The following is an 18,449-nucleotide window of genomic DNA, read 5'->3' on the forward strand; positions in this document are numbered from 1 at the left end:
GAGAATACCATCTAAAAAAAATTAAAATTGAGAAAAGTTAAAGGGCTCATAAGACTTATTAAGGGTTCTATTTCCCTGATTTAGACGGTTCATTTTATAAGTCCCTCTAAGTATATCATCTATGAAAAAATTTAGATTGATTTCATAATTGTAACTTTTTTATTTTATTTTATTTGTCTCCAAAAAAATAAAAAAATTATTTTCAAGAACATATTTGTTATCCATATGTTGAAAATTTTTATGTTGATGTATCGATATCGTGTCCGCATCGTGTCGCATTTCCATATCTATATTGATATTTAAATTTGCTTTAGGCCCCAAGAGTGTTGGGCTGGCCCTGAGAAAACAAAAATTTGAAAACAATTTTTTATTTTTTCTAATTTTCAAAATAGAAAACAAAAAACAATACAGCATATGCCTCATGCATGACAAATGACAAAGTAAAGGATAAGAAGACTTATTAAATTTGAAAATCGTCAAATTGGACCTCATGCATGAGATGTATTGGATTGGGATGGTCACCAACCAAACCAACGAATGAGTCATGATTTTGAATTTTTCTTCTTCTTTTTTGTCTTTTTTAATTTGCTGTTTGGTTATTTATTTTTCAACCAAGGGGTAGGTAGAGAGAGAAAGCTAAGCCGACTAGTCAGAACAAACTCCATCCTAGTTGACTGACTGATCAATTGGACATTTTCACTTTTATTTATTTATTGGATTTTAATAAATAAATTTGAAAATCATAGTCATATTAATTTATGGTTTCCCTAATGATATGGGCTGTCTATAAAAAAATATATATAAAATATCAAAATGTTTATAATCACAATATATTTTTTCATATTTAAAACACTGTCACACACTTCAAAGCGTCCCTTGCAGAGATTATCAAGGTGTCCTGTTAGCCGTTCCAAGCAAGGAAACTATAACCTGGGAACTTATCCCGATCTCTCAAGACAAGCTCCGCTTAAGTAACCAAATGTTGACGAAACAACTTGAGGTCCAATCTCTCGATCTCTCAAGACAAGTTCCGCTTAAGTAACCAAGTGCTGACTAAACAACTTGAGGTCCAATCTCCTAACCAACTGTACTTCGTCCAGAAAATTGCCCCAAATAAGGGAATTGAACCTGTGACCTGAGGGCTTAAATCCCAGACCTTAACTACAATGCCACCCACCCCTGGTTACTATTTATATACTTTTTCAATGCTAAGAGCAATTTTTTAAACTATTTTTTTTTTTAAGCATTTTTCTTAATTTATAATCAGCACTACTTGGAAGCATAATTGAAGCCGCTTTAATCATAACTAATATTACTTTAGGATATAACTAATTATTAGAATAAGTCATTATTAATTTTAATTTAATAATTTACTGACTTGATTATAATAGCAACTAAACTTACAATATTTTGTAACTAAGCATTAATTTAAACCGTAGACGAATTATTACTGGGTTTGTCATGAAGATATAGCTTTTAATTCTTAAGTTTTTACTTTTTTTTGGATAAATTACACTTTTAACTCTTATAATTTGTCTCAAATTTCACTTTGATGATCTCTTTATACTGAAATGTTTAATTTTTCTTATTTATGTCTGTATCTTCACATCATTTATATTAATTTCAATCCATTTAGCATTATACTAAAAGAGAAGTCAGTGTAACTAAAATTGTAATGCTCCTTGTATTTTATTGAACTCCAAGGAATTTGGTTTGGAGTTTTTAAAAATAGTTTTGAATTTTCAATTTGTGTTTTTGTATTTTTAATGATTTTTAAAAATATTTTAATCAATGTTTTTTACTTTTTAAATCTACTTAACCTTGATATACTTAAAAAGTATAAAATTTATACAAAAAACTTTTTAAAAAATTCATTGAATATAACAAAATACGAAAATATACCCAATTTATATATATATATATATATTGTATTTTTTGTATTTGGCGATTTTGTTAAAAAAAAAATATCACAAATATGATTTTGTTAAGTATATCTAGATGAAGTATATCCAAAACATTAAAAAAAAAAATAATTAAAAAATCACTAAAAAAAAAAAAAAATTCAGAAAAACAGATAAAACCAAACAAGGTGAATTATCCTATATTTTTTATTCATATGTCATTTTAGTCATTAAAAGCCACCCAAAAATAGGTTTAGAATTTTCTCTCTTTTTTTTTTCTTTTTTTTTTTTTTTTTTAAATTTTTTGACAAATAGGGGGACCTTCAATTATTTGAGATTGTTTCCTGAGTCCATGGTCAAGATTTGTCTCTGATTAAATTGACTTTGACATTGTCTAGTCTTAATAAAATAAAATAAAATAAAAATTGACTTGTGTAAAAAAATTTTGTCTTACAATTTTATAGAAGAAGGAACAGAGTAATCTTTTTTCATGGGTGGAGGGTAATCTAAACCGCCAAAAACGGTGAAGTCCCAGTAAATCGTGGAAGTCGTGACTTCCTTTGCCGTTATAATCTCTCTCTCTCTCTCTCTCTCTCTCTCTCTCAACACTTCATATCTCTCTATCTATATATACCCAAATAGCTAAATCCAAAACTTCATAGTTATACTAGTATTTGTATATATTTGGTTTGTTGAAGGGTTTGTATATGTAAATTGAGACACTCAATCTCTCTCTCTCTCTCTATCTTGCTTCATTCTAAAACAGAGATTTTTCTACACAAACAAGAAAACCCACAAACAGAGAAAGCTTTCTTAGCTTGAAGATAATCAGATTTGCTATCCCCTTCTTGTAAGTCTCTCTCTTTCTTCCCAATATCTGTATATTTCATTAAATTCCACTTTTCTGTTTGTGTTCCCTTTGTTTATGGCCTTGGATTGATTGAAAGGTTACTTTTTTCCCATTTGGGTATGTTGCATTCTCTCTCTCTCTCTCTCTCTCATGGCTTTGGAATGTCTTGGGAGGCATTTTGTGAGACACCCTACTTTTAATTTTTTTTATACCCCTCACTCTTCATGTTTCCAACCTTTTTATGTTTGCTTTCTTGTTCATGTTCTTCATTTTGTTTTGGTTTTTGGATGATGATCCTTTAGTGCTTTTAAGTGGTGATTGTGAATGAATTATGAGTTAAATCTTTTCTTTTTTTTCCCCAATATATGACAGTTGTTTTGCTTTAATTTTCTTCAATTTAGTTGGCCTTTTAATAACCCAATGACTGTTCCATTGTAGTGTTAAGGTAATTTTTGTTTTACTCAGGGCAACAATGTTTTGAGGTTTTAGCTTCTTGTTTGGCTTCTGATTATTATTCAATTCTTCAACCCATAAAATTACTTCTTTGTTTTAGTATTTGTTGTTGTAATTGTTTGTGTTATATATACTAGCAGTGGGTGCAAATGTGATGCGTTTGCAATTGTAAATCTAAACTTTTGGGTGGTTTGATGAATGATTTAACACTTATTTACTGGAAGTGGAGTTTTAAATTAACCGAATTTGTAGTTTTGGGAATTAAAAAAAAGAAAGAAAGAAAGAAAAAGAAGAAGAAGAATTGAGTAGTTAACAATTTTACAGGCATTCTTGGAAAACAGAAGGCATGACAAAATTTCAAAATATGTTCTGAGCTGTGTTGTGTTCTTTATAGAATAGAATATAATAGAATTGATGATGGTTAACATGGGCTTGCTCTAATTGTACTAGTTCTGATTTTTAGGGTTCTGTAAATCTCAAGCACCTGTTCAAGGGAATTGGTATTTGAGGATGGGAGATCACTTTGTATTGCTGGTGGATCGTTTGCTTACTGAATCGACTTTGGAAGCTGCAATCGAGCGCAGTAATCTGTCAAAGCAATTGACAGCGTTAGCAACTGATGACATCAAAATTGATTGCCCTTCACATGTCTCCGTTTTGAGAAATTGTTCGTCTTCAGGGAAGATAGTGGAATGCAGGATATGCCAGGATGAGGATGAAGATTCAAATATGGAGACACCTTGCTCTTGCTGTGGCAGCTTGAAGGTTAGTTGCCTTTCATTTGTCATAATTGCTACTGTATTTAGAAGCTTTCTAATGGAGTTAAAATTTTGGCTCTTTGATCATCATGCAATTATGTGCTTTATGGTAGAATCTTTTGGCTCCACTTGATTATTTTCTGCAATTTATACTTGTTAAAAAGTCATGCTACTGTCGTATGTGTGTACTATGGCTTCTGATTTATAACTTGGATCCTCAAATGGTGGAAAGTGGCTTTCTCTTTCCCCATTCATTGTTGGCAACAACGAATGGGGATTGTTGGAGGTCACATGTTGGGGAAAATAGTTCTTCTGTCTCCTCTTCATTCAATACATTGCGCGCCTCTTCAAGAACGTGCATGCCAACATCATTCTCCTCTTCCAATCTTGACCAAACAAAAACCCTTAATTTCTCCATTGAGGCAATTCTGGTCTTTGAGATAACTTGGCTTGCACAAGGTAGAAGCACATTGCACTATGTAATTCAGAAATGCCTTGTATCGGTTTCCATAGATTGGGGTTTTGTCTTTTAAGTTGCAAATTTCTGGTTGAATCTATGAAGCAGTCTCCTCTGTCAACCATGACCATACAAAAGCCCTCCTCAATTCCTCGGTTAAAGCAATTCTAGTCTTTGAGACAGCTTAGCTTGCACAAGGTAGAAGCACATTGCACCATGTAATTCAGAAATGTCTTATATTGGGTTCCATGGATTGGGGTTTTGGTCTTTCTCATCAAACACTTCCCGACACGTGTTGAACACTCATCCAAATATGTTCTACTATTTTTTTCTTTTTTCTTTTTATTTTAATTTGAACAAAATAACTTAAAATACAAAGATAAAAGAAAAATAATGTAGATATACAAAAATTAATGTTATTTTGCATTTCTTTATTATCTTTGAATAGTATATTCATAGTATGACTTCTAATAAATATATAAAACCATAAATTTTGTGTTCCCTCATGTCATGTAATGCAATAAAAGGATGTCTTTATCTGAAATGTGTTTTCAGAAGGGTGTTAAACTTTTTCTGTACATCATACTTGGTTATTCAACTGATTGAATGTGACATGGCTACATTGTCTAGTGGGTTGAATGCAATGTCTTTCGCAAATGTGATCAGTTATCTCTTCGAGAGCTATTTTCCACAATTCACAATTCTTATTTCTGCTTCATTTTGCAGTATGCTCACCGCAGATGCATACAGAGGTGGTGTAATGAGAAGGGTGACACTGTGTGTGAGATATGTCAACAGGTTGGTAATTTCTTTTCAGTTCTGTTTTTGATCTCACAATTATGTTCATTTTTTTTAACAATTTGAACTTTATACACCGCTCTTATAAATCTTTTTGAGTATTCTTTAGTTTATTTGTTTATTTTTTTTATTTAATGTCAAATATATGTGAATTGCAGCCATACAAACCAGGCTATACAGCACCTCCTCCTATGTTTCAATTGGGGGGTATTCCAATGAACTTTAGGTAACTCTGATCTCCTCCATAGCCTCCCCTCGGATTCTTCATATTTATTTTCATTAGTTTTTGTTGCTGTTAATTTGAGACGTGCACATTTTCTCCGCCACTGCAACATTCAAAAATGTTTTCCCATGTTTTTACTCAGAGGAAATTGGCATATTGTCAGAAGGGATGTGAATAATCCTCGCTTTATAGCAATGGTCTCAACTGAACGTAATTTACTTGAGCCCGACTATGACGACTACACGGCTTCTACATCAAGAAGCCTGGTTTGCTTCCGTATAGTTGCCGTAATTGTAAGCTCTCTCTCTCTCTCTCTGTGCACATGTGCAAGGTGTATATTTTCATTTCAAAGAAAATTTTGGAAAATTAAAATTTACTCCCTGCGGTTTGGTTTGAATTGCAAATTGGACATACTAAAGCAAATAAAAATTGTGAAAAATACCCTAATCCCTCCTGCCATTTATTTTGATATGAGAAGGAAAAAAAATCTCTTTTGTGGACTCTGTTTAACTGTTTCAGTCTGATTTGCAGTTCACTGCACCCCATAGGGATAGGGATTATGTGTTTTTGGGCCAAACCATAGGAGGGTAAAATGTAATTTCCCCAATTTATTAACAGATCAGAAAAATTGATAAAACGTTAATGCAAAGTTGAAATGTAACAGAACATAATGAGAAACAAGGATCAATTTATTAAGATAATGCAAATACAAGGATCAGATATGTTTATGGTGTCTTTGTTATCATTGTAATTTCCTTCTGTTCTGTGTCTAATTGAAAATTGAATATCAAAAACCCTTTATCAGATTCAAAATTAGAATAAAAATGAGAAACACATTTTACTAATATTGGTGAAACATCAAGTTACAAATCGGGAAAAAAAAAATAAATAATTAATACTGTTCAAACTAGAAAATTTTACGCATTACCATGGCTATTTGAAATAACCTTAACAGCTTCTTTCGTTTCTTGTCTGCAGTTCATGGTTCTTCTGATTTTACGGCACACTTTTCCCATAATAGTCAGTGGAGCTCAAAACTACTCTCTCCCATTGATCTTGGTAAGATAAATTGCTCATCTATTCTATATATTATATGAACTATGCAACTCACCTTGGCAAGGTTATCTCACACACTTTCCATGCCCAAATCACCCTTGTATAACTGTTCAATTATTTATTTATTTATTTTTGAATATATATATATATATATTTTTTTCTTTTCAGAAAAACGGTTACAATCATCTTTCATTTCTGCACACGCATTGTGTTTGTGCACAGCCTACTAATATTATAAAACACATGCACACACACAGGGGTCAAAAATTGACAGTTATAAGATTCCTGTGGTGTAAAATTAATTATTCGTTACATTCTGTGACAGTTGTTGCTTTTGCGAACTTCTGGAATTATTCTGCCATTCTACGTTATTGTAAGGGCAGTGAATGCCACCCACCGCCACCAACGCCAACAGCAACAGGTGAATACATTGTAAATTAAATTAAAAAACCGTTTTTAACCTTTTCTCCAATTAAGAGATCATCTATCATGACCATAAAACTCATTTACTTATTTTCTTTTCGGTGACCTTTAGGAGTTCCCTGACATATCAGATTCTTCTTCTGACGAAGAAACCGGAGGACTGCCAACGCTGCAGCAACAGCCTCAAGCTGTTCACGTTCACTAAATTTGGTATTTTCCACTTCAAATCGAAGTAATGCCACGCGCACTGAATCTGAAGAAAGTTTGAGTTTGTTTTTAAGTAAATAACATCATCGATCATCTGCAAATCAAATTTGCGATGGAAAGGGGAATGAGAAAGTGAAAGTGGTGTCCCATTTGAAGCACCCTTCAAGTTCCCAATTTGTTCTGTGTGCAGATTTTTTGTCTTCATTTTTCATTTTTTGTTTTGTATTGTTTTGTGGATGGTGCAGATTGTTGCTTTGGCTTCTGAAAATTTATGTGCAGTCCATATATTTTACTGTATATGATAAGAATTTATTGTTACAAGAATACAAGGCAAGCATTGAAATATCCTTTGGGCCTGTTTGGTGTTGTCTATTGAGGCTGTGGATGACTCATTTTTATTTTTTTTAAATCAGTTTCAAAATATTTGGTATATTCTTTGCTTAGAGCAACTCCAATATGACCATATATGTTTATTTTGCGGCATGGTCTTATCTTGTTTGTACTTCAATAAAATCTTATTTTACTCAATCATACAAACTAACTCGACTAATTTTTAAAAGAAAAATGGGCAACACAATGGAGAGAGGACATGTGTGGCTAGCATTGGACGTTAAAAAGCCAAAATAAAAAAGTCAAAATGTTAGCTATATGCAAAGAGCCAAAATAGAAATAGTCAAAACATCTCTGATCCAGAGGTTGTTGGAGGCAAAAAATGAAACCTTTAGTTACAAAAATGCCTAAGATGCTTATTTTGCCTCTTGTGTTTTATTGGAGTTGCTCTTACAACTTATGAGGCAAAAAGAATTAATTTTCTGATTTTGTAACTTAAAAAACAAAGCATCTAACAAGTATGCGCATGGAGAAACAAGCTAAAATAAGTCTTATTTACTTCTTCATATTACCTGAAAATATTACTTTGTTAGTGTTTATAAATTTATTTACATGTACTTATTTTTTAGGGGGATTTACGTATAGGTCCTAATAAATGGATTTATTGTTCAACAGGTCCTATGATAATTGATGGTTTTCTTTCATCAAATACTATTAAAAAAATCACTAATTGCTAATTTTCAACGACAGTTTGAAAATTATCACAAAAAATGTCACTAATTATAAGTTTTAGCGACAGTCTAAATATCATCACAAAAAAGTCATTAATTTTCAACTTTCATTAACAATTTGAAAATTTTGTCATAGAAAAACATCACTAATTGCAAGTTTTAGCGAAAATTTATAAAAACTGTGAAAAAAAAGTCACCAATTGTCAATTTTTAGTGACATATGCAAAAAATCGTCACAAAAATTAATTTTAGCGACTATTTTATTAAGACTTATTTTCAATAGTACTGAATAAGAATTAAGTCAAACTACTAGGACTCATGGTGGTTTACCCCATTTTGTTTATAAGTAATTAACAAAGTAATGATTTTTTTGAGAAATATATATGTATATATATATATATACATATATTAACCCAGCCAAAAAAATAGAGAAAAAAATAGTTTCTACTTCAATATATGTTCTTATGTTGTTGTTTTTGTTAGAAAAATTAAACAGGATTTACTGTTAGAATAAAAACACCAAACTAATAATAAACCAAAAAAACAAATACATATTATTATTAGAAAGAAAGATTAGAGAAGCTGTACGGTGATCGAGGCATGCAGATTGCACTCTCCTTAGGAATGGTATATCCTCTTCTGCACTGAGTTGAATGGTATTCCTCCCCTAAGATACAAGGACCTTTGAAATCATTTGTGTGCAGCAAAGTGAATTTCAAGAACCTTGAATTGTCCAACATTCACTTTTAAACTCAATACAGTAAACTTACAAAGAAAATAAGTAGAAGAGGAGGAGGAGAAGAAAGACTTCTTTTTTATTGTATTTTAAAACAACGTTCAAGTCTTAGTATGTACACAATTAAATAACAATAAATTAGATATTTAAGAGCTATTGTAGGATAACTCATAAGATTAGGTAATTAATATAACATTATAAACTTGTTCCTAAAAAGATGCAAGTATCAAATAAAATAGGGTCATTTTTTTATAAATCTTCTTTCTAAATGTTTTATTCCATTTTACTTTATATTCTTTTTTAGTATTCCATTAAGTCATATGCAATGTAATATGACCAAATCATCCTTTCTAATTTTTTTATACATGTTTCTATTTTGAAACTAATACATAAGAATAGTCCCTCATTTTATGGAGAAAATCTCTCCCTCATTCTAAAGGGAAAATCTTTCTCTTATTCCATGGAAAACATTTCTCCCTTATTCTAAGACAAAATCTCTCCCGCATTCCATGAAGAAAATCTCAAATTATGAATTTTGAACCATTTTAAAATTTGAAAATTTTAAAAATAACACAACAAAAAATCTAAATAAAAATCAAAATACAATGTGAATGTTTACAATAAATAACAAATATACAATTAACTTTTAAAAAAACAAAACACATACTAAAGTATAATGCGAATATTCGCAACAAACAACAAACATATAATTAATTTTCGAAAAAATAAAATTTATACCAATATACATTGTGAATGTTTACAATTTATGATTAACATACAACTACTCTTAAAAAAATAACTCATACCAATGTAACATTTATACTGCAAAATGAAAACATAAAACAAAATTGAAAAAAAGTGAAAATCGACTATTCAATTGTTCAATAGTAACAAAAATGATTGTTCAACTAAAAGCATAGTAACAAAAACAACAAACATACAATTAACTTTCGAAAAAATAAAATTTATACCAAAATACAATATGAATGTTTATAATTTACAATTAATATACAATTATTTTTTTTAAAAAAAAATAAACTCATACCAATGTGAACACTCACACTACAACGTGAAAACATAAAATAAAATTGAAAAAAAAAACGAAAATTGACTATTTCAATTTTTCAATAGTAACAAAAATGATTGTTCAACCAACAATTATAGTAAAAAAACAACAAAATACAATTAAATTTCGAAAAAAAAAACTCATACCAAAATATAATGTGAATGTTCACAATTTACAATTAACATACAACTAACTTTATAAAAATTAAATTCATACCAATGTGAATTGTAACGTCCCCAGCCAAAGTGATATTGTTCGCTTTAGGCCGGGTTATTGCCGAAGCATCACCTCGGCTCCTCACGGTTTTGTTTTCCCCTGGAAAAGGCCTCACTCTAGGGAGGGAAGTTCGTAGGCTTATAAGGCACTACCTCCCCTCCAACCTAATCGATGTGGGATTCGCCTTAAGGAGCAGTACGCCAGGGCGCACTCTCCCCCTTATGGACTCAGCGTCCTCGCTGAGGAACGCCGAGGTTTGCCCCACCACCGACACTGGCTCTGATACCACTGTAACGTCCCCAGCCAGAGTGATATTGTTCGCTTTAGGCCGGGTTATTGCCAAAGCATCACCTCGGCTCCTCACGGTTTTGTTTTCCCCTGGAAAAGGCCTCACTCTGGGGAGGGAGGTTCGTAGGCTTCTAAGGCACTACCTCCCTCCAACCTAATCGATGTGGGATTCGCCTTAAGGAGCAGTATGCCAGGGCGCACAGGCGAATCCCAGAGTGAGGCCTTTTCCAGGGGAAAACAAAACCGTGAGGAGCCGAGGTGATGCTTCGGCAATAACCCGACCTAAAGCGGACAATATCACTCTGGCTGGGGACGTTACAGTGGTATCAGAGCCAGTGTCGGTGGTGGGGCAAACCTCGGCGTTCCTCAGCAAGGACGCTGAGTCCATAAGAGGGAGAGTGCGCCCTGGCGTACTGCTCCTTAAGGCGAATCCCACATCGATTAGGTTGGAGGGGAGGTAGTGCCTTATAAGCCTACGAACCTCTCTTCCCAGAGTGAGGCCTTTTCCAGGGGAAAACAAAACCGTGAGGAGCCGAGGTGATGCTTCGGCAATAACCCGACCTAAAGCGGACAATATCACTCTGGCTGGGGACGTTACATGAGCATTCATTGTAACGCCCCAAAAATTGGGCACGGTATATCTATTTATAGAACAAACCCACCTGATAGACAAACACATACATATAGCTAACTATTCCATACATCCATTTCCATTTAATCCCAAATGCCAAATACATGTTGTTCACATCTCAATGCTCCAGTTCCAATCCCAAGCATGCATTCTACAACAAGTATGAAATGGAAGCCAAACAGATAATGAGTGCCCTACAGGTTTACAAATTTATCCAAGAACATTCTTAGTTACACAAAATGGAGTTTCAACTCAACCCAAATACAGCTCTGGGCTTACATTCAACAAATAAAAATAAAACAAAAATGAAGCCTCAGCTCCAAGTCCTCCCAAGTCAGTGCCTTGGCGGAGGCATATCATTTGCACTTGAAATGGTTTCCCTTATAGGGTGAGCCACGGCCCAGTAGAGATATACTACACAACATATGGACCATGACAAGACTAAAGAGGAGTACGCTCATGCCATCCTCACGATAAAATAGTTTATCTCTCTTTTTATAAAGCATGCAATACTGAGATACAACAATAGATATAAAACCATTTCCATTTTAAACCATATCTGTTACATCTTGTGACGGTCGGGTCCCTTTCTCTCTTTCCTTTTTCCTTCTCTTTGGTTTCATCCTCTTTTGTTCCCATTGGGTTTGAAACATTCGGAAGTTATTCCATTTAAAGCACTTGTCCTTGTTTTGTTTGTCGGTGTTGAACTTCACTGGTTCTGGGAGGTGCGTGGGCGAGTTCGGAGAGCCCAGGAACGAAGCGGGAACTTTGAATGGCTGGGCCAGGGCCGCACGTGCGGGGCCCTAGGCCGCACGTGCACATGAGGGCCGCACGTGCGCAGGAGGGCCGCACGAGCGGGGAAAATGAGCCGCACGAGCGGTGGAGGTGGGCCACTCAAGCGGTAGGGTCAACCACACTAGTGGTGGAGGCCGCTGCACGTGCGGGGATAGACGCTGCACGTGCAGCCAACTGGGTAGCCCGAACTCTGTTTTTTCCCCTTTTTTTGGTCCGAATGTATACCTCATTTTACATATTTCCCTCTCACTCTAAACTCTATTTTTCTCCACTTTCTCTCTAGAAAACCTCCTCAAACACCAAAAACTCCTTGATTCTTGAAATCCATTGGGTTAGATCATCATCATTTCTCTCAATCTTGGAGAGCTAGGGCAAGAGCTTCACTTGGGGTGGTAGAAATCAATCTCTCTCTCATCCTTGAAGTTAGGGTTTCATCTCATCTTTCATCAACAAGCTTGAGGTGGGGAGTTCTTGAGTTATATATACATGTTTTGCCATTGAGATGTTGATTCAAGGGTTTTATTAAAGTTATTACACAAATTTTGATTCTTGTGGTCCAAATGTAGAGAGTCTTAAAAGTGGGTTTAAATCCTACCCTTTTTGTCAATCTTAGGGGATTTCTTTTCATTAAAACTTAAGTAAGATGATTTTGTTAGTGTTTTACAAAGGGAATGGGAAACTTTTGTTTTTGAAGAAAACCCTAGAAAAATTGGGATTTTGGAGGGATGTGGAGGAACCTATGGGTTTTCTCCATTGTCTTATTTAAACGAGTAAGTGAAAGATTTTTATCATATGTTTGCAAAGAGAATAACTTTCTTGATATATGTGGATTGAGAAATTATTGGAGACAAGTGTTGAATGCATGAACATGTTTTGTGGTGGAAAATAGTAAATTGTTGAGTATTATGGATTGTTTGTGATGGAAATTATTGCTATGTGTTATTGGCATTAATTGATGGCCTATGGCAATGTAGTGAAATAACATTGCAAGAGAAGAAATGAGAAATGAAATTAATTGACCTTGTTGTAGAGTTAATTGAAGATGGAGAAATGTTATGAGACCGTAATTATTACATCGCATTCTCGTTTGATTTATGGTCATTAATGCGCATGAGGTGATTTACTATCATTATTACACATTCTCATCATGTTTATTTTGAGAAGGATTATATTGTAATAAGAACAATGGAAATGTGTTATGGGGTAAATACGTGGTAAGTCCAGATAGGGGGTGTAGTTGAACTTGATAAGTTGGCCTGAGAGTCCATGGTGAAAAATCAGAAAGCTGCGTAGATAGGTGTCGAGCTTTCCAGTTAATACCGGTAAAAATGACAGTTTGGTAGTACTCATAGAGTCTACTTGCAGACACTAGCCTAGGGATTACTAGTGTTGTATTTACCGCCCCTATTGATTAAAATTGGAAGTTTTTTTTGAAATGTGTTGAGATTGCTAACTTTTATTGAAATGAAATTTTCTTTAAGAAAGTATGGCATAGCATGAACATTTGCATTTTATTGAGAATTGCATAACTGTATATACTTTGTTAGAATTCTCTACTGGGCTTTATGCTCATCCCTATGGGACTTTGGTGCAGATAAAGATGTTGTGATCCTGTCGAGCTAAGGGTGTGGATATGTTTTGGTGAAGAGTAGATCACTCTTTCTTTTGTTGTAATTTTTGTAAAGCCTAGGGCTAATTTGGTATGGATCCAAGAGACTATTTTGTGTAACCGGGCTATTGCCTTGGAATATGTAAGCCCTTAAGGGCATTTTATTATTTTGAGACTAGATGTTTACATGCTATAGATTCGTGTATTCTTTTGTTTCATTAAATGTATACCGCATGTGGAACTTTTGTGTTAAACTCATTTATTAAATATGTGAAGATGGAAGAGTTATTGTTATTGTTTAGCAAATGTTCATTAGTGTGGGTAGTTCATGTGGAATAATTTTGGGGCGTGACATGTTACATGAATACAGGCTCTGTGAATCTCTAGGTGAATGTCTACAAGTAGGCCCTAATACACTACCACTGTCATTTTTACCAGTATACTGGTAGGCTCGACACCTAACCGCGCGGTTTTACACCCTTTACCCAGATTCACCAAGTATTCATCTTTGCACAAACAAATACATTTTCAAACATTTCTAAAAAACAAATACATTTCCAATGAAATGAATGTAATGCAATGTCTAATATAACAAACGAGGAATGTGGTTCAATTTACCTAAGTCTCATGCATTTCTACAACAATCATGGTTATCCTCCACCGATAGCCCAAATAGATATTTCTAAACAAATATTTAAACAATTAAATTTCAAACATTCCAATAAATACAATCTATTCCACATCTTAATAAACATGAACAACTACACTAGTTTTCATATCACAATCACATCTAGTAACCTCTCAAGGTCCATTTCTAACAATGTTGGTTTTATTCCAACAGATAAATTAAGAAAAATAATACCGTTAATGTCCAAGAAAATATCATTTTCTTTCCGAACTTATTCTCCAAGGATTATTCAACTATGACATCATATTTTGATCAAAAGCCCCAAAAGTTAAACATAATTCCTTTCTTTTCTTTTAAAATGCTCTTTTGGTCACAAACCGGTAAAAATTTTAAAATTGATCAAGTTGAAGTCCTTTTTTGCTCAAATTTAAAACAAAGCTCTTTCATAACCTTACAAACATATTCCAAGTTTACACTTTCACAATTTGGGCATCAATTCTTTATTTTTCTCAAAATTTCCCTTTTAAGCAAATAAATCACAAATTTTTCAAAAATTTGTATTAAATTATATACAACTCTAAGCTCCATATAATCAAGTAAAAGTACATAAAGAAGTGTAGGAAAAATCCCTACCTCATGCCAAAAGCTTCCAAATTTTTCAGCAATAGAAATTAAATTTTTTTGGAGCCAAACGATGCCTTTTCCGCCCTCTACGTTTTGATCCAAAGCACTAGGAGTCAAAAATGACTTACACTAGATCAAACCCAAGAAAAACCAACTTAGAACCCTTTTTCTTTCTTTTCTCACGGCAAGACCTCCCAAGAACTTCCAAAAGTTGAATAAAAAATCCTTTTGGTTACTTTTATAAATATTTCCTAAACAAATATCTAATTATATATATATACACCTATATATATATATAAACTTAAAAATATATTTCAACATCTTTAATGACAAAAGTGAATATAATATTTTCTCACCACAAAATATATTTCGTTTAATGGTTGTAGACGTCCCCCGAACGCCCCGGGAGGATGAGTCCCGTTCTGTTCATATTGGGTCACTACAGTTCAGACTCTCAAATTGTCACGATTCTTAATCTGAACCGAAGAGTCCAAATCCGGTAAATAGTTTTGGAAAACAGATTTTTAGAAGGAAGTGCCAAACATAGACTGCTTTGCCAGATACAGAGTCGCCACCTAAATATTTTATTTTGGAAAATTTAGGAAACCCTGACTCGGTGCCAAAGGCCACGTGTCCGTCATCACCAAAGTTGCCTCGGTTCGAGAACTTGGGTACGATTGGGGAAGGTCAGCTATGAGCACCCCCTCTCGCCCGATCAAAGATCGGCCTCTACTAACCGTGATATCTTGTTTTGAAAGCATTATGTGTTCCTATTCCGGTTATTAGCCTAGAATTACTATGTTATGCGCACAGCAAACAAGTATAGACCAAATCGCCTAATTTGGAACAAAACATTGCATGCATGTTTTTGAAAATGGTTTGCTACTCGTAAGTAGGCTAAAATACAGGTTTTGCCACCCTCGGGTGGGCTTAAAACTCATATTCAATGTGTTTTTCCAATTTAAGTAACTCAACCTTCACCCACAGGCATTTAGGCAGTTATATCACATAAGCACATAGCCACATGACAAACATGCTGTCATGTTAATATTCACATACATGCAAGATGCTAAAGCATAAGCACTCGCAGTGTACTCCGAACCAAAACAAGGAACTAGTTAGCAATCATGCATGATCCTAGTTCATGTTAAAATAGCTAATGCATCACATACAGAATGTTACTAGAATAGGCTCGACTAATCTATGGATGGCATGTGAAATGCACAGTCAACATGTATTCAAGTTAGATTTGAGATACTATGCAATTAGTATGATGCGCCGAGCCCGGTGCATGCAAAACAAATGTATGGATGCACGCATGCATAGCATAAGGTATGCTAATTTAAATATGACCTAATACTAACCATCAAAAGCAGGTAAGTAAAAGGGAGAAAGAAGTGGGAGTTGGAAGACATGCACACACGCACCCACACTTATTACAAATTCACCCTCGCTCGGAGGGACCAAAAGAATAATACAAACCGAATAAATAATTAACTACTCTAGCTAATTAAATATTACAAACCCTTAATTAATTAAACAAATTAACTAAGCTACTAAAGTAGTAAAATAGCCTCGGGAAGAGGGATGAATGCATGCTCGGATTGGCTTCGCTCGAAAATCCATTGCCATGACACATGTTGCCTCTGTTTTCACTGTTTGGCACCTCTGAAGACTACACAAGTCCCAAGGTATGCTCTCTGCACAATGTGGAGTGCCGCCGGCCAAGGTAAATGATCACCGGCTGAGGGGATGTGGTCATCGGCCACTGGTGTGACTCTCGGCCAGCAGTACATGGTCGGTCGGCACTGTATGTAGTCGACCGGCCAATTCTTCCTGCAGAACCTATTTTGACAGCAGCAGAGGGCAAAACAAGGCATGGCAATGCATTTCAAGCAAATGTGTGCACTAACACACCCCTTATCATGTTTATGACTCAAAGGAGGATGGTGCTTGAACCTCGAACCACCAATCGCGCATTTCAATGCGTGATGGCCCAAGAAACCAAGTTGTGCATTTTGATTTCAAATGACATGCAAACCAATTAAACACATAAAGCCCAACCTCTATCATACTCAATTCAAGAGGCAAAGCACGCATGCTCTATGCAATGTAACCTAGGCATGGAGGCTAAGTATGCAACATGAACATGAGGGCAAGTATGCAAGTTAGCAAACATGCAAAGTGTAATCTTAACCATGCACACATGCAAGGCATGTAACATGTTAGGCAACTTAGCAAGAAATGCATGCCAAATACAACACCATTTAAACATGCAACAAAATGTCATGAGCCAAGTACCTAAGAATAAAAACATGTATAGCATGCAACAACATGCCAAAGGGATGGTCTTAAACTAATTTGGACAGCCCTCTACTAGGTCCAAAACAGTGGCCAACATGCTCAAGAATGGAAGCCAAAACACATACAAATAGGCATGCATGCAAGGTCCAACACTTAGGCACATAGAGACAACTTTAAAGCACACTTAAAAGAGGAACAACATGGGCATATGGCATGCAATGTAAGGTCTGAAAATCATGTTAATGATGGTGCCAAAACAAGCAAACAAGACAAGCATAGCATACAACAAATGATCTAAAGCCTAAGGCTCACCAAAGAAGCATTGAACTACACTTAGTGCAACCACACATGGCATGAATTAAGTGATTGAAAACAGAGATGTGACATGCTAAAATGAGCCTCAAAACCCACCTAAATGGCATCTAAATGGCTTGAGTATGGAAGCATGCACAAGGGCCCAAACAAGGAGCATAAGACAACAACCTTTTAACACATTAAAGGGATATCAAATGCAAGCATATAGGCATGCCACAAGGACTGAAATAACATGACAAGTGGTTCCAAACCACTGAAATGATGCAAGGATGGCATGCTAGAGGGGTCAATGCTCAAGGCATACAAGAGAGTTTACATGGTAGCTATACAAAGCAAAGTATGGATGACTCAAATGACCAAAAATAGTCCCTTAGCATACTCAAACAAGCATAAAAGCTTCACAAATCTAGGCCAAAACACATGAGCATGGTAGTCTAAATGCTAGGCACATGTTAAGGCAAATCATGGCATTACAAGACATGTATACAAGCTAAGCATGGTGTGTCTAAACCAAGTAAAAACAGTGCTATATCATGGAAAAATAAGCACAAATAGCACTTAAGACATGGCCAACATGAACTTAAAAATGGTGCTCACACATGAGGCTAAAATGGCACTTTTTGAAGACAAAAAGGAGAGGGGCTGGCCCTCTCCTTCTTAAAACCTTAAGACACCATCCTCACCACTGAAATCCCTCAAGATTTCAGTGGTGAGGAGGCCCAAACAAGGTGATCCCAAAGCTCACCAAAAATAGCACAAAATGGGGCTAAACAAGGCCTAAGAGGGGGTAAACAACCTCAAATACAAAAGTGACCCTAATGAAGTAACTTAAACACAAAAAAATAAAACTTTTTTATGTTATACACAAAGCTCAAATCAGCAAGAAAGACAAGCTAAAAGCGTGTGTAAAAACGGGAAATAAAGAGGGAAAATGAGTTACCTTTGTAGCCAAGAGGGGACAGCAGCATCTTGGTCCAAAAAAACAGTCCCTTAGCCTCTGAAAATGGCCTCCAAGGTCCTTAGGTTGATGATGGAGGTGTTGTTCTAGGA

The 18,449-nt window shown here is 34.8% G+C and overlaps 1 protein-coding gene across 1 annotated transcript; it reads left to right on the forward strand.

Moving 5' to 3' along the window:
- Nucleotides 1–2,140: 2,140 nt before the first annotated feature.
- Nucleotides 2,141–7,471, forward strand: LOC114317122 (uncharacterized). Its single transcript, XM_028263821.2, has 8 exons — nucleotides 2,141–2,751; nucleotides 3,668–3,969; nucleotides 5,146–5,217; nucleotides 5,376–5,443; nucleotides 5,583–5,733; nucleotides 6,419–6,499; nucleotides 6,822–6,917; nucleotides 7,032–7,471. The coding sequence occupies exons 2-8, from the start codon at nucleotides 3,715–3,717 to the stop codon at nucleotides 7,122–7,124; spliced, it is 816 nt and encodes a 271-aa protein (XP_028119622.2). The 5' UTR covers nucleotides 2,141–2,751; nucleotides 3,668–3,714; the 3' UTR covers nucleotides 7,125–7,471.
- The last annotated feature ends 10,978 nt before the right edge of the window (nucleotides 7,472–18,449 follow it).

The sequence above is a fragment of the Camellia sinensis genome, chromosome 10, assembly GCF_055761805.1.
Source record: "Camellia sinensis isolate YWXY chromosome 10, ASM5576180v1, whole genome shotgun sequence".
Classification (NCBI taxonomy): domain Eukaryota; kingdom Viridiplantae; phylum Streptophyta; class Magnoliopsida; order Ericales; family Theaceae; genus Camellia; species Camellia sinensis.

Bases quoted from the DNA above. Each gene is read 5' to 3' on its own strand.
- LOC114317122 (XM_028263821.2), top strand. From the start codon at position 3,715: ATGGGAGATCACTTTGTATTGCTGGTGGATCGTTTGCTTACTGAATCG. The intron at 5,218-5,375 runs GTTGGTAATTTC...TGTGAATTGCAG, and splicing joins TGTGTGAGATATGTCAACAG to CCATACAAACCAGGCTATAC. The intron at 5,734-6,418 runs GTAAGCTCTCTC...TCTTGTCTGCAG, and splicing joins TCCGTATAGTTGCCGTAATT to TTCATGGTTCTTCTGATTTT.